This window comes from Nothoprocta perdicaria, unplaced genomic scaffold (assembly GCF_003342845.1).
Source record: "Nothoprocta perdicaria isolate Ctin4 unplaced genomic scaffold, notPer1 scaffold_7, whole genome shotgun sequence".
Taxonomy (NCBI): domain Eukaryota; kingdom Metazoa; phylum Chordata; class Aves; order Tinamiformes; family Tinamidae; genus Nothoprocta; species Nothoprocta perdicaria.
The window spans coordinates 674,473-689,600 of NW_020455976.1; the positions used below are offsets into that span (position 1 = coordinate 674,473).

General features: G+C 46.4%; 1 protein-coding gene and 1 long non-coding RNA gene across 2 annotated transcripts in view; both read left to right on the top strand.

The window, feature by feature from the left end:
- The window catches only part of HPSE2 (heparanase 2 (inactive)), a 104,680-nt gene that overhangs the window by 10,490 nt on the left and 79,062 nt on the right, over window positions 1-15,128 (top strand). Inside the window, exon 3 of the mRNA XM_026050626.1 lies at window positions 2,625-2,786. Within this exon, the coding sequence (XP_025906411.1) occupies window positions 2,625-2,786 (162 nt within the window). The remainder of the gene's footprint in view (window positions 1-2,624; window positions 2,787-15,128) is intronic.
- LOC112957067 overlaps window positions 7,433-15,128 on the top strand; it is a 33,259-nt gene continuing 25,563 nt past the window's right edge. Inside the window, exons 1-2 of the long non-coding RNA XR_003251150.1 lie at window positions 7,433-7,488; window positions 8,136-8,271. This is a non-coding gene — a long non-coding RNA (uncharacterized LOC112957067). The remainder of the gene's footprint in view (window positions 7,489-8,135; window positions 8,272-15,128) is intronic.

Genomic DNA, 15,128 nt, shown 5'->3' on the forward strand with positions numbered 1-15,128 from the left:
CGCCGGGCCGGGGGCACGCTGAGCTGGCCAGGGTACTGACCCGGCCCGGCCCGGCCCGGCCCGCCGGCTCCGGGGCCGCCGCAGCCCTGCCGGGCCCGCTCGAGGCAGAGCTCGTGGTTTGCCGTCTTTGGAAACCATTTGGCGTCCTCTGGGGCTTCCACATCTGGAGTTCTTCTTTCGCACTTCTGGCAAGAGCTGTTTGGTTTCTTGTTTTGCTTGGTATTTTTTTTTCTTTCTTTTTCTTTTTTTCTTTCTTTCTTTTTCTTTTTCTTTTTCCTTTTTTTTTTTTTTTTTGTCTTTTTTGTCTTTATTTATTTATTTATTTATTTATTTTTGCTGCTCCACACTGGGTAAGGCAGTGTCGTTCTCCTGCCCTGGCAGCTGCACCCTGCAGTGATTCTCCTCACTCTTCTTCTTGCTTCATTCCCTTTTCTCTCTTCTCCTTTCAGATTTGGTGGCTGCAGGCTTCTTACTGGCACTTTTCCCTGGGTTATTCTGGCCAAAATTTTCCTGACCTTCTCCAGCAGCTGTGCCCTGTCCTCCTGCCTGCCTTCTGTGCTGCTAGTGCAGAAGATCAATGCAGAGGTGCAGCTTTGGAAGGCCAGGGTGGCAGGGGATGGAGGACCAGGCATTTAATTAATTGAGAGGCTGCACATTCATATCCCAGATATCTGCCAACTGTTTTATTTGTTTTTGTTTGTTGTTTCTTCTGGGCCTGTTGGGTCCTTTGTTGCTCTGGGAGGCAAGGGTCATGGACAGCTATCTCCTGAATGTCTCCAGTAGCAGATTTCTGGGATGTTAGAGTGCTGTCAGAGTCCCATGAACTTCTGACTACAAGAAGAGTGTCCCGGTTTTCTGTGCCCTGCACACCTGCTCCTGGACCTCAATGTCTAAGAAAAGACTTGGGGAGGAGGTTGTATAAATGTGGTCTGATGTCCTCATGCATCCCTGCTACAGTAACATCAGACCCTAAAAGCAGCACTAAAAGCTACACCTGCTTCCCTGTGTGCACAAGCCTGTGTTTGCTGTGCCTCGTGATCCATGATGATGGAGGTGGGGATGTCATGCTGGCCTTGCTACTGTGTCCCCTTGCACTCTCCAAGGTCCTGTCCCAGCACCTCCAGCCCAAGGGCCAGGTCCTGACTGGACCGGCTACATCTGACCCCCTGAGAGACTTCTCAGGCTCCCCATAGCTCTTTGGTCTTGGTATAAGCTCCTGTACAGTTTCATGCTCTTCTTTCTTCCTGCTCCATCTCATCTTTATGTATCTCATCCAGCCTCTGTGCTGCATGTGAGAGTACTGAGCCGTATTTTCATGCTAGTTGGATATTACCGTGTCTCCACTCCCAAGCACACTGGCTTCTGCATGGAGATGTTATGTTAGATTCAAGACAGACAGAGACTCAGTCTGAGCAGGACATAGCTCTAGGATGAAGCTCAGAGACAGGACAAGAATGTGGTTTTTACTCTTCCACTTGCCTTGGACATAGCAGAGCTTTGAACCTATGTTTGCTAAGGTTAAGATTTGACTCGTTGAAATACAAGAGCATGACTATTTTGGTGTTCTTTGATTTGCATTAATGTAATGGAGCTAGAGAATATACATGGAACAAGACAATACTCTCTTCTGAAAATAAACTCTTTTAGAAGCTTTTAGCTACATGAGAATCAGGCCAAGCAAAGGGTGACCTCAAGATGAAAAAGGTGTCCTCATACAGTGCAGTCGAGAACTCCAGCTTTCATCACTTATTTTCAGTTCACGACACCTGACGTTTTGTAAGAATTAAGTGCTGAGTATGGTGCCCATGACATCTGAGCTTTAGAGAGTATTACACTCAGAAAGCAGCTTCTTAAAGACTGATTCGCACCACATTTCCACTGTTCAGACATTGGCCACATTTAGCCTGACTTCTGTCCTCCCCTGCTATACCCCCATCTTCGTGTTTCCCCTGCAGGTCAGTAGTTCTAGGAGACGGAATGTCATATTCATGTTCCACCATGTGATGTGTAAAATGTTCATATGAAGTGAATCTAAATGTTAAATAATCTTCCCACCTCTTGAATTGATTCCGTGGGATTAGAGGGGTACAGAGAGCTCTTCAAATATCATGAGCTGTGCTGACCTAACTCTAGTGGTGATAGGTGCAGCAAAGATAAACAGTGCATGGACAAGACTTCTTCACCATTCCTTGGACAAGCGAGGGGAAATGGTGACCAGTGAGCCACCAGAAACGGATTTATTTTTTCCTGTTATTTATTGTCACATTGGCATTCATAACAAGGAGGTAATGTAGGTGTTGGGTGATTTCAGCACTTTTTAGCAAGAGAGACCTCCTACTGTAAGAAATCAGCCTCTAGGAACAGAAAGGATGGAAAGGGGAAAGGTTGTATTAGCATATTAAAGCCATTGACTTGAGATTTCTGTGGGAGCAAAGGAGACTACTGCAAAGCAGAGCAGGTTCATTGGACAGGTGGACCCAAGGGGTTTGGACCCTTTTTTGGGGATTGCTCATGCTGAGTGATGGTTGTGTGGCTGTCATGTTGGCTGGTTCTGATCCAAGCATCTGGTGAAAACGAAAGCTGAGGTTTGGCCATCTCCCTTTTTTCTTTCCCTTTTGCTGTAGACATTGTTCGCAGTGACATTGCCCTGGATAAGCAGAAAGGCTGTAAGATCGCCCAGCATCCTGACATTATGTTGGAGCTACAGAGGGAAAAGGCAGCTCAGATGCACTTGGTTTTGTTAAAGGAGCAGTTTTCAAACACATACAGCAACCTCACATTAACAGGTAAGGCTGCGAGACCAGCTCTGGAGCTAGGAGTTGGTGCTAACTCACAGGTCTGTTAAAGCCCTCGGGTGCGCCACCTTTCAGCATCTCTCAGGCCACCTTTGTTTTTTACTAAGATTACAGGGTACTGGGAGGGAAGAGATGGACATCACGGTGGACTCATAAGGCCTTTGCAGCTGGCACCTTCGCAGACACTCCAGATTTGGTGCCCAGGGACAGCATGTTTTCCAAAGTCTGATCTAAGCAGAATACCACAGGACGTGAAGTGCTGTAGAAATCTCCCTGCTAAATATTCACGTCGATGGGGCTGCAGCAATTACTAAATTTGGAGTCCTTTAAGCTGCAGCTGATTTTTTTTTTTCAGAGCATGCACTTTGTGTGAACCCAGTAAATATTAAAGAGCAAATATAAAGGGATAATGGCCCAGACAGAGCTGAGATGATACTCTTTTTCTGGCAACTGTTTGTATTATCCATGGAACAGAATCTCAAAGGATGGAAGAGACTGCCACATTTTGGATACACATTTAATGGTGCTTGTAAAGGACTGATGTCTTCAGGCAGTGAGTGGGCAGGAGGATGGGATCCCAGCAGTGTCCTTTCATAGCTGTTCTCTTTATCACTACAGCTGCATGAGCCACAGACGAGGAGGAGGAAGAGACTAATAAATCAAACAAGCTCCTCTTCCCCTCTTGCCCGGTGCCTTTCCCCCGGAAGGCAGGGAAACATCCCGCTTTTGGGGAGGGGGCTCCCCTCGCTCTGGCCGGGGAGGCTGCAGCAAACCCTGCCTGTGGTGGCCACCACGACGGGGGCACGAGAGGGCTGTGGCAGCTCCATAGAGCCCATGCCGGCCACCCCTGCAGCTGGGCTCCGAGCGGGAACGGGCCCCTGCGCAGCCTCACCAGCCACCGCCGTGTCCCTGCCTCCAAGCCCCTGGCGGGCACGGCCTTGCGGCACTGAGCTCGACTTAGCCCCTGGTGGGCACGGCCTTGCGGCACCCAGCCCTGCCCCAAGCCCCTGGCGGGCATGGCCTTGCAGCACTGAGCCCGACTTAACCCCTGGTGGGCACGGCCTTGCTGCGCTGAGCCTGGCTGAGCCCCTGGTGGGCACAGCCTTGTGGCACTGAGCCTGGCCCAGCCCCTGGTGGGCACGGCCTTGTGGCACTGAGCCCGACTGAGCCCCTGGTGGGCACGGCCTTGTGGCACTGAGCCTGGCCCAGCCCCTGGTGGGCACGGCCTTGTGGCACTGAGCCCGACTGAGCCCCTGGTGGGCACGGCCTTGTGGCACTGAGCCTGGCCCAGCCCCTGGTGGGCACGGCCTTGTGGCACTGAGCCCGACCGAGCCCCTGGTGGGCACGGCCTTGTGGCACTGAGCCTGGCCCAGCCCCTGGCGGGCACGGCCTTGCGGCACCGAGCCTGACCAAGCCCTCGGTGGGCACGGCCTTGCACCACTGAGCTCGGCTTCCCCGGAGCCGCTGCTGTGGCCAGGCCTCCTGAGGGACCCCCCGAGGTGGCCAGGCATGGAGCTGGGACCCTCGGGCCTGTGGGCAAGCGTGGCTGAGTCGCAGCGCTCCTGAAAGCCCGGCATTTAAATGGGATCCTCAGAACCGTTTCTCATTCCCTGTAACATAATCCACTTGGCTGTTTATTCCCAGTACAACTGCTGGAATCAACATTGTCAGCTTTTCCCCTGACAACTTGCTTACTTTCCACTAAACAAACTTCCCTCGAGAAGAGAAGCTGCTCTCCCCTGTCCTCCTTCCCTCGCTGCTTCAAAAGCTTGCAGGCATTGCTCACATTTTTTACAGAACCTGCAGAGCAGAGGTGCTACCTGCTTATCAGCTCCGCTCTTAGCCTTTCCAAGTGTGTTTATAGGAGAGTTCAGGAGGTTTTAGCTCTGGCTCTCATGGAGAGAGAGAACAATTTCACTGTAATATTACCCAAAGAACTATTTTAATGTCCTTTAAATCCCTCTGAATGTGGGCAGAACATCTTCATAATTGTTATGAAGTTTAATCTTTTATTTCATAGACATAGTCTGAGAACATGGACTCTAGACAGCTAAGCATAATATTTAACTGGAACTCTACTAACTTGTGTAAATATTTCCCTTCCCTGTGATGGATCTGGTGTTTGGGGTGGGCAGAGGGGGTTGTACATCTGTTGCAGCAGGGCATTCCTTACCTTCAAAATTCAATCAGCCAGAGTTTGCTTGAGGACTTCTTTTTGTTCTGCACAGTGTTTTTCATACACTGTTATAGGGAGACCCCAGGTCAGCAGCAAGGTCCTGGAGGGGAGGTTCAGGAGTAAGGATGCAGCCCTAGATTGGGGAGGGACATTGAAGGGTATCCCTGAGTTTGCAGGGCTGGAATACTGGGGACCCTGCAAACAAGGAATCTCCCGTGGAGGTTTGTATCCACAAGTCACTCAGTCCCATGCAGTATGTATTTTGTGGCTGAGCCCCAGGACTTAGTGCCTGATCCAGACTGAACGAACATTCAGCCCCAAGCCTCCATGCAAGAGGCATTCCTGCTATTGTTAGTTTCCATAGCACTTTATATCAAAGAACCATAAATGGAGCATCTTGCCCAAAGCTGTGTAAGAAGAAAAAGCATAGCTAATCCACCATCATCTGAGAGCAAGAACAGCACCATGAAGTCAGGCTTATTCCTGGGCTACCACCGCCACTGCTGTAGTGATCTGGGTAAAAAGCCACCTTCTCTTCCTCCTCCTCACAGTTACATGAGCAACTGGAAACACCACGGACCAGGCCTCTGAGGCTCTCTGCCCATGCGGTTCTCCAATATTGCCCTTGGACCTCCATGGGTCCTCCCATCTTTAAGAACGAGAGTCCTGGAGTGTAACTCAGCAGTCCCTGAGGCATCATGGCAATTGTAGGTCCCTGACCACACCCCTGTGCAAACCAGGAGCTTTCTCATATATATTTGCTAGCTGCATGTAGTTTCCAGCATGCTCCTTATCTCAGTGATCAGAGAGGACAGCCCATTTTTCCTGGAATCTGAGCTGCTTCCAGCAGCAGGTACCTCCAAGGTAAGTGGGTGTCTTAAAATGAAATGTATGCTCTTTGCTTTTTTTCCTCTCTTTTTTTTTTTTTTTTTTTTTTTTTCCCTATGTGCTGAGACACAACTGAGACTGAGTGAAACCAGGCAATTTTTCTGGCTCTTGCTCTTCCAGGAACATATGTTAGACTCTGGCTTAGGCCACTTCAATTTCTTTAGACAAGTATGAGCTTTCCTCTGCTCCTGTCTGCAGGCTTTCTCTTGCATCTTGCATTTGTTTTCTGTACGTGATCTTTCCAGGCTTACTGAGTCTGCCTCATTGAGATGAGTGATCGTCTTTGATCTGAGGCAGTATTATTTAAATGCTGTAAAACATTTTGGGGCTTATTAATCTCCACTGCTTCCCCTTGCTGCTCAGAGCCGGGTGTCTTGTTTCGCAGATCAGCATCTCCTGAGCTCTCAGCGAGGCCGTGGTGGAGCAGGAGAGGGCCCAGACTTCTCTGCTCCTCTTTGCAACCTACTGGCTGAGCCAGCCTGTTGGGGTGGTAGGTGAGGAGCACGAGTCCTTCTGTAGAAACATCTCTTTGCTCTTTTCTAGTCAAATAGGTGGAACAAGTTACCTGTATCTACAGGATTAAAAGTTGCAATAGCCACAGTTGGCTCCCTAGTTTTTCAGTCCTCTGGAGAAAGGACTTGGTCGCATTCAGATGATTTGGGAGCCCCAGAGCTGAGTGTGACACAAGGAGCTGCCCTGGGACCTTGGAGATGTGATGCACACGTGGGTGTTAGCAAGCGAGCTCATGGGGAGCAGGGCAGTGGCAGGCAGAACTTTAGCAGATTAAGTCTGAAACCCTCCATCTGCAGTGCCAGTTCTTGCTGGCTTTACATGCTGTGTTTGTTCTTTGAAAGAGTGGATATATGCTGATTTCTGTGCTGTTATTAAGCAAAGCCAGTTAAGCCTAATGGAAGAGGGAATTGCTCAGAAGGTCAATGGACATATGTGAGAAACGGTCCCCTTCTGCATTTCTGTGAAGTGTTAAGTGTAACTGAGCTTCCCAAGATACAACTCTGAACCATAAATAGTGCATTTACATTCAAAAGTTCCCATTGCAAGGCAGCCAAACACTGATGCATTTCTCATTCTCACTGGACTGAGCAGGGGGAAAACGTCTCCTCTTCCTGTCCCACCTTCTGCCTGAAGCTGCCATGCAGATTGCTTCCCTGGATCAAAAGCCTGTCATGCAATGAATGTCCCATTCACACTGTGTGAGGCAGTGAGTGGTGAGAGCACCCCTAGCCTGTCATGTTGTGTGACACAGCCTCGAAAATCAGGAATCAAGGAAAGAAACTCCCTCCAGGGAATAGGCAGGTTCCCCTGAATGGACACCACAAGGTCCCGCACTGCCCAGGGCCTTCACAGAGACCAGCAACCTCCTCCCAGCTGCACTTAGAGGCACCTGGGGGGACAGGAACAGGTTGGGGCTGATAGGAACAGAGATCACAGTTGCAGGAGAGTGTGAATCATTGCTTGGGGGAGGAGGGTCTGAAGTTGCAATCAGGTGTTTCACATTGACCACTAAGTTCGAGGCTTCTATAAGAGCGGCTGTGAGGGCTGGGTAGGACTTTTTTGGGGAAAAGGCTGCTGGAGCTGCTGCTGGCTAGACAGAAGTGTCTTCTGGCTCAGGTGAGTCATAACAGTGCGTGCCACGGTTGAGATGGAGGGAATGTTATTGCTTGTCCCCAGCAGTGGTGTGAGTGATGCCTGCTCTGTGTGGTGGCACATGCAGGAAGGCATGGTGATGAGCAGAGGGTTTGGGAGCAATGGTGTCAGTGCAGGGCCACTGTGTGGGAAATGCATATAGGGTGGCTTGGAGCAGGGAATAGAGCAGTGCATCTGCGTAAGGATGTCTGCAAGTGAGAAGCTGCCTTGCAGAAATATGTTTTTCTCCTCTCCTCCAAAGGCAATGAGAGCCACAGTTGCTCTCCCCCCTTGGCAGGGGATCATATGGCTCAGGTCGAGCACCTGTGACATTTGTGTTTCCTGCACTTGTGAGCCTCCCATGGTGACCAGCAGGGCTACAGTTCCTGTTGAATGTGGTTGTTTTGGGAGATGGGGGTCCTGGAACAGGATGTGTCCACAGGACTCATCCTGCAGAGGCCACGAGGGAGAGTGGGGTTTGCACGATGTCTGTGTTGGGATCTGTGCAGAGAGCTGGGTGCAGGGCTGAGAGACCTTTGGGTGCCTGCACTGCTGAAAGGTTGCTCTACTTTGGTTTTTTTTTCTTTTTTTTTTCTTTTTTTTTTTTTTTCCCCTCTGGATTTTTTTCCTAGATGCATGGTTTTATCTCTGGTTAGAAGTAAACTCCATGGGGACTACTCTGTGTGTGGGGTGGGAGGTGTCACTGGCTTGTGATGCTGAATGTGCTCTAAGACAGGACCTGGGAAGTTCTCTGGCCTTGTTGCAGAGGTAAGTGCTGCTTTTCTGACTTTTTGGCATCTTTTTAGGGATCAACAGCATAAGCCCAACATGGCCTCTATGGGAGAATTGCATGTGGCAGCTGTTTTACTGGGTGCTGTGCAAATTGCTCATGCTTTATGGTGGCATTTTCTGGTATTTTTGTAGCAAGTGTAGTAGAGACTTTTGGATTTCTTTTCTTCTCTCTATTGCAGACTACTTCATTATATGCATTTCATTACTATATGTATTCATGGCACTGTACAAAAGAGATCTGAAAAGGACCTCAAGAGGGCATCTTCTAGCCTTTTCCATGATAAATCAACTATACCTGTACTCCTTTTGGGAAAAAATGTCTATAGGTAGAGATAATATCTTTTATTCTGATTTACTGATAGGGCTGGAAAAAAGGCTGACCAAATTCAGGGGGCAAAAACTCTTCTTCAGGTTTGAAATGAGAAAAGTGGCATTCAAAGCTAAAAACATATATATTTATAAAAATAAATATTTTCCCCTGAGTTTGTCTTGCTGATTAGCCACAGCTGAGCTACTGGTGAAGTGGTCAAAGGCAAGTGAGGGGAAGGCAATGATGTCAGCTCCTATGGGAAAGGGGGAAGAAGAGGTAATGGCTGTGGAAAAACCATAGGATATTTCTGGGAGCAAGGGACTGGAAAAACCATGTCTTAGAAGTGGTGTCTGTATTGACCTCATGGTTTTTAGTGTTCAACAGTTAGGACACGATCCCTCTTGAGACACTAGGCTCAGAACTGAGGAGCTGAATATGGTGTGGAAATTATGCGTTCCTGTAACTGGGGAATCCTGCCCCTTTATCAGCTGTTTATATGAGCTTTTTCTGAAGCAAGGTTTTGCCATGTGGTTTTCTGGGAGCATTTGGTGTGTGGCTGGAAATATATGGGCAAACATATGTAAAGCCAGTAGGTTGTGAGGGCTTGATGGGGAGGTGTGGGCATCATGCAGGTTGCAGAGCCACCACTGTTAAGTTGCATCTATTAGGAGTCAATTCATCCTTGTTCTTAAAAACTGTGGTGCCACAGAGCCCATGTCATCCTTGGCCTTCATGTCTAGCAGGTAACTAACTACAGGGAGTGTTTTTTCAACTTGTGCTTCAATTTAAGCCTATTACAGTATGTTATATCCCTGTAGATATGAAGAACAGTTTGCAGTACTCTTCTTTCCTCTGTGCAGAAATCCTTTACATATTTGAGGCCTGTTATCATGTTTCCCCTAAGACTTCTGTTCTCTGCACTGAACAACTTTATTTCTTTTGCTCTTTCCTCATGGCCATGTTATTTTCAAGTTGAATGACACATGCATGGTTGATTCTGCCTCTTGAGGTCCCTTTCAGCCCTTTTAAAATTTCCTTTTGGTTCTGTGTTCTGTTGATGTCCCCCGGGCTCTTTCCACTTGGTCTGTGTTGCTTTTTTTAAAGCTTCTTGCCTTGAAATGAGCCCAGGGCTCTAGCTGAGCTCCATCTTTACTGAAGCAGAGCAGCAGGACTATTTTGGTCATATTGTGCATGACGCTTAGGTCTACGTGCCCCAGTATAATCATGGACCTGAGAGACAACGTTGCTTGTTCACGTCTGCCTTTTTGTGTTCAGTTCTCCAACCTGCTGTGTATGGAGCTTTGTTTAGACTCTTTTTCCTATTTTTTTAATTAAAATGTTACATGGAACTTAAAGCTTTGCTAAAATAAAGGTATACAGGTCTATCTTACAGGACCTTATTGCTCTGTTGAAGAAAAAGGTTGGCTTCGTGTGGTATATTTTTTTCTAGCCCTTGCTAACAGATAGATTGATTGCTGATTTTTTTTCACACAAATTTTCCAGGAATTGTGGTTGCAAGAATTGGCTTGAATTTATTTATTTTTAAACCTTGCTGAAGGTAGCACCCTTTTCCAGTCTTCTGAAATATCATTCGTCTCTTACCAATTCTCAGAGCTGCTGAGGGACTTCAGGTATCATTTGGAAGCATCAAAATCATTTAAGTAATATTTGTTCTGCTCATATGCTATTCAAATTTAGTTTTACCCTACTACTTTCAATTGCATTAATTCAATGGTCACAGTCAACTGTTTTCTTTCTGTGTGTGAAGCCCAAACCAACAAAAACTTCATCTTTTCAGCTCTGTCACTGTGTTTGATTCTGCAAGTTGCTGGCTATTGTGAAATATCTTTCTTGTATTTATCCTTCTTTGCTTCTTGAGACAGCTGCAAGCCAACCTCGTGGGATCACCCGCCTTCTCTTGCCCTAATTAGTAGTTTTACAGCTCCTTGTGTGCTGACAGCATGTGAGAGTGTGAGAGAGGTCAGCAGGGTGAATCTCTTTTTCAGGTGACACCCTTTAGTCTGTTAGGCAACACTTTGGCTTTCTCATTATCTGATCTGGCTATTTTTTTTGCGCGCCTATGGGGAATGCAGCTTTTTGGCGTATTTGGTGTTTATTAAATTTAACTAGCTTCGTAAGAGGAAATATTTTATAAATTGTGTATCTCAAAATTGCCAATTATATATACATCAGGACATGTAATGTCATTCCCAGAGCCAGTGAGCTCTGGGTGCTGTGCAGAGAAGAAAGCAAACGCATAAACCTAACAGAAACCAGATTGAGGTGGGAGCGAGGAGGGCTGACATGCACTAACAGCCTCGGCAGGGACTCGTGGCGTGTTCAGTGGCATATAGCGATCTATTAACCTTTCCTCCCCACTTGGGAGGTGATGAACTCTTTGGGCTGTCTCCCCACTAATGTAGTTATCAAACGTCTGCTCGTGGCGCTGGCTGCAAGCAGCTCCCTTTGCACGCGTGGTGCTCGGGCTTGGCKCCTTGAGCTGCTCTTTGTGCTCAGCCTTGAGCAGCTTGATGGGGTTTCCACTTCCCTGTGTCGTGAGCCCCAGCGGAGCTGGCAGCTTGGATGTGCGRGTTCCTTATCACCCTGCTGCACTGGGAGAATTTGCATTTTTTTCCCTTGTGGCTGAGTCTTTACAAAATATCATCTCTCAAACTCTCCTATCATTTTTTTTCCACATTTTTTGCCAATTCTCAGAGTTTGCTAAAGCTTCTGTTCTTTAAAATGCACAACTTTTTATTCAGGGAAAAAAAACCTGTTGAGTATGAATGCTGTRATTTTAGACTTTCTTGCCCTTGTTGCTTTGTACTGTGATTTTTTTTTGAAAATTTTCTTGTTGATCGGAATCAAAGCTGGAGGAGCCTCCTTGGCACTTCTGTTCCTGTCTCTTCTTTCACATTTTTTTCTCTGTACRTTCCAGGAACTCGATGCAAGATTCTCTGATGTCTTCCTTTCCCAGCAAATGTGTGAGTAGTTAGAGGTCCCTAATTACCAGCAAGTTCTTTACTTCAGATGCTCCCAATAAGCCTTGTGCTTCTGATCTCCCCAAAGCTGTAGCCTAAAGCAGACCCCCGGTGTGACAACGTCTGTGTTCCTTCCACCCTTGTGTTACAAAGAGGTTTGAATAGCTGTCTTCTGTACTACCAACATTTGCCTCCCCTGTTTTATGCTTGACCCTCAGGATCACCCATGTCGTCTTGTGTGATGCTGTGTTGATGGCACTTTCCCTTTTATCATGCTTTTGTGCCACACTAAGCAATTACAGCCTTCCTCTGCCAAATTAGAAAGCTCCTCTTCCCCTGTGCCAGATCAATGCCCTTTGCAGCAGGTGAGGGGTGTGTGTGTGTATACATATATCTATATATTTTTTTCCTTCTTCATGAGTTGAACAAATTGGCTCCTTCAGCTTGAGCTTTGCTCTGTAAAGCTCTGTAGCTCCCGCTTTGGTTTGTGGTGTTGCAAGGTGGGCTTTTCCACCTTKCAGATGGGGTCTCTATTGCTTTCCCACATGGGCATTCTGTGCCTGCCTGAATTAAGGCATGCTTTGTTGGACTGTGGCCATTTAGCTGTGCAAATCGGATCACAAGGTAAACGTAGTCTGTGGTGTTCATTATTTACTGAACTGTGTTTGTGCTATCTGCAAATGGCCCTGCAAGATTTTACATTGTTGCCTAAATGACTGCAAAAATTGGAAGAATGCTGGATGAGAAGATGGCTATGGATGCATTTTGTCATGTCGCCTACTTTGATCCATCTAGTTATGACAAATCATTTCCATTAATACAAGTTCTTAAATCAAGCTGTGACATCAGTTAGCACTTGTTTCTGTACAACATATGTTGCCTGGTAATTAGTTAAATAAGATGAATATAATTAATTATCAGCTGCTTCTCATAGTAGCTCTTAATTATTTGTGTCTAGATCTGCTGTTAGGCTGGCTGGCTGTGGTTTCCCGGTTCAGCTGGTCCTGCCTAACCGCCAATACAGGTTAGTGCTCTCCTATCTTCTAGGATTTCTCAGCATTCCAAGATTTATTAAAAATTAGTATCAACAGGTCAGAGTTCTCCTTAGTGCACTCCTAGGTGCAAATTATCCAGCCTGGATGATTTAACAGCTTTTATCTAAAGCAGATGTTATCTAACATCTCCCTCCGTTTTTAATAAACTGTGAAATACATCATCGWCTTATGATAACAGTCCATAATCAGGCCTTTTTACCCCAAAAAAGCATATATGCTTATAGTTTTGTAATTACATTAGTGACTTTTACCATGACCACATAATGACGGATGTACATCTGTTCATAGAGGAAAGAAAGGAGCTGTGTTTGAAGTCCACTATTATCTTAACTCTGCAAGGTGTGAATTTTTCCCTTATATCTTCAAATACCTTATTTTGTGTACTCTGTAATTTCCAGTTGGTTTSTATTTCTTTAGCTTTACAATTGTGATTTATATTGTTTTGTTATTGCTGCTTATGTCATGAAATTAGGATGGCTTTTCMGCCAAAATTCCCTTAATTCATATTGGTTGGATATGTTGTTTTTTAGCTGTCTAAAACACTTTTACCAAGAAACCTTACGTTTTCTTTTTGGATTCTTCTATCTAATATTTTTGTCTCCATCAATTGCTCATATAATTTTTCTCAGTCTGGGGGAATTGAAGCACCATGTGCTTGCATTTCTGCCTGGGATTATGCTCTATTTACCCAGTTTCGCAAGTTTTTCTCAAACACATTTGGAGGAGTGTCTGTGGTGAGTTTGCTGTGTTTTATTTAAAAAAAAGCAAAAAAAAAGAGCAAGCAGCAAGTTGCACTGCAGTGAGAGCATTGTCTTTAAATTCATCTCTATGTTTCCATGCATTTTTTCCCCTGAAAACAAAACAAAAACAGGGGTGGTATTTGTGTGCCGCATGGAAATTAGGAACCAGGAATATGCTGCATCCTCTTTGGTGTGCAGAATGTGACAGCCCTATGCTTTGTAGCTGGGATAATTCATGGATAAAACAGAAGAGTGGGGAGAGCGGTGGGATCAGCTCTGCGGCTGGACCTGGTTCCTGCCGGCACTGCGCTGCTCAGTGGGGGCACTGCCTGCTGCTGGGAATGCTGTTTGCTTCCCGAGATCGCTTCTCCTGTTGCTCRCTCTAACTCCTTTTCCATCTGTCCRTYCATTTATTATTTAGAGCTTTCCCCTGCTYTTCCCTTCGTTAGCCGGTTCCTGGTGCTCCTGGCCGAGAGCAGCAGCCTCGCAGGGAGCGGGCGGCTCCAGCGAGCGCCTTTGCTGCCCGCGATGCCAGGGCACCTGCTGGTGTGGGGCATACCCCCACCAACTCATTAAGTTCTTAATGATTATTTTCCAGGGTCAAAATCCTGGAAGCGAGAGGCTCTCGAGCCCCAGGCTTGGTCCTGGCTCTGCTCTTTCTGAGGCCCTGCATAGGCATGCTGTGGGCAGGAAGCAAGCGTGGGAGCTGGTGGAAGCACGTGCTTTGCATGTTGGGGTGGGAGCAGGTTACAAGGTGTTCAAAGGAAACTGTGGATCTATTTTTTACTTCATTGAGTTTTACATATGGTGGCTGTGCCAAGAGACACAATAATTGACTTAGTGGAAAATCTCCATGAGTTMAACTTAAATATATTTTTTCTCTTGAAAAGGTGGCAGAAGGTTTTTTTAGGAGACACTGCCTCAAACATTCTATTAACCCCTTAGGAGAACAAGGGGAACACTGGAAATGGGGCTAACACTGACATTTTTTTCCCTTCTCTTTGCTGGGGCACTCCAAGAATTGGATCACCTGGGGAAAGCATGCTTAAGAAATACCAGATGGTCTCTGTGATGCTCCAGCTGTGGACAATCAYTCCCAGCCAGGCAATCTGCCTTGCTGTTGAAGCCCTCTAAAACTGTGCTGCCCATTTGTCATGCTTCTCCAATTGCAGCGCTCTGGATAGCTTCTTTTTCCCTTGTCTGGCTCTTCCTTTGCAGTTTTTATCACCCACCCCCTCCATGAGCTAATGTAGTAACATCCCTTCATTGGCTATAAATCCATTGAAGAGCCATATATAAAATATTACTCGGTTAGGGAAGATTGGGAAACATCTGTTTTTTACCCATAAGAGTCAGKCTCTACTTGCCTCTCATGACGATGTGACTATTTATATATTTGTAATGTAAAAAGAGAGAAAGATGGGAATCGTAGAAGCAATTTGAGTGGAGACTCTAAAAGGAGACGCTGATTCAGCTCTGGAACTTTGTTTTTGGAGGCTAATGGGGAAAAGAACAAAAAAGGAGGGACATAAATTGCTTACTGCTTTGACAAAGTAACAGTTATACCAATGGCAGAAGGTCCTTCTCTGGGCTATCTTTAACTTTCTGGTCAAGAAGGCTTCTCTGGAAGCCCCTTGACCTTCCATAACTGATCCTAGGTGCTCTCTGGTGCATGTATTTTTCCAAAGAAATCTGTGCATCTAAACATAAATATATAAAAATATTTGTGTATGTGTATATATAGATA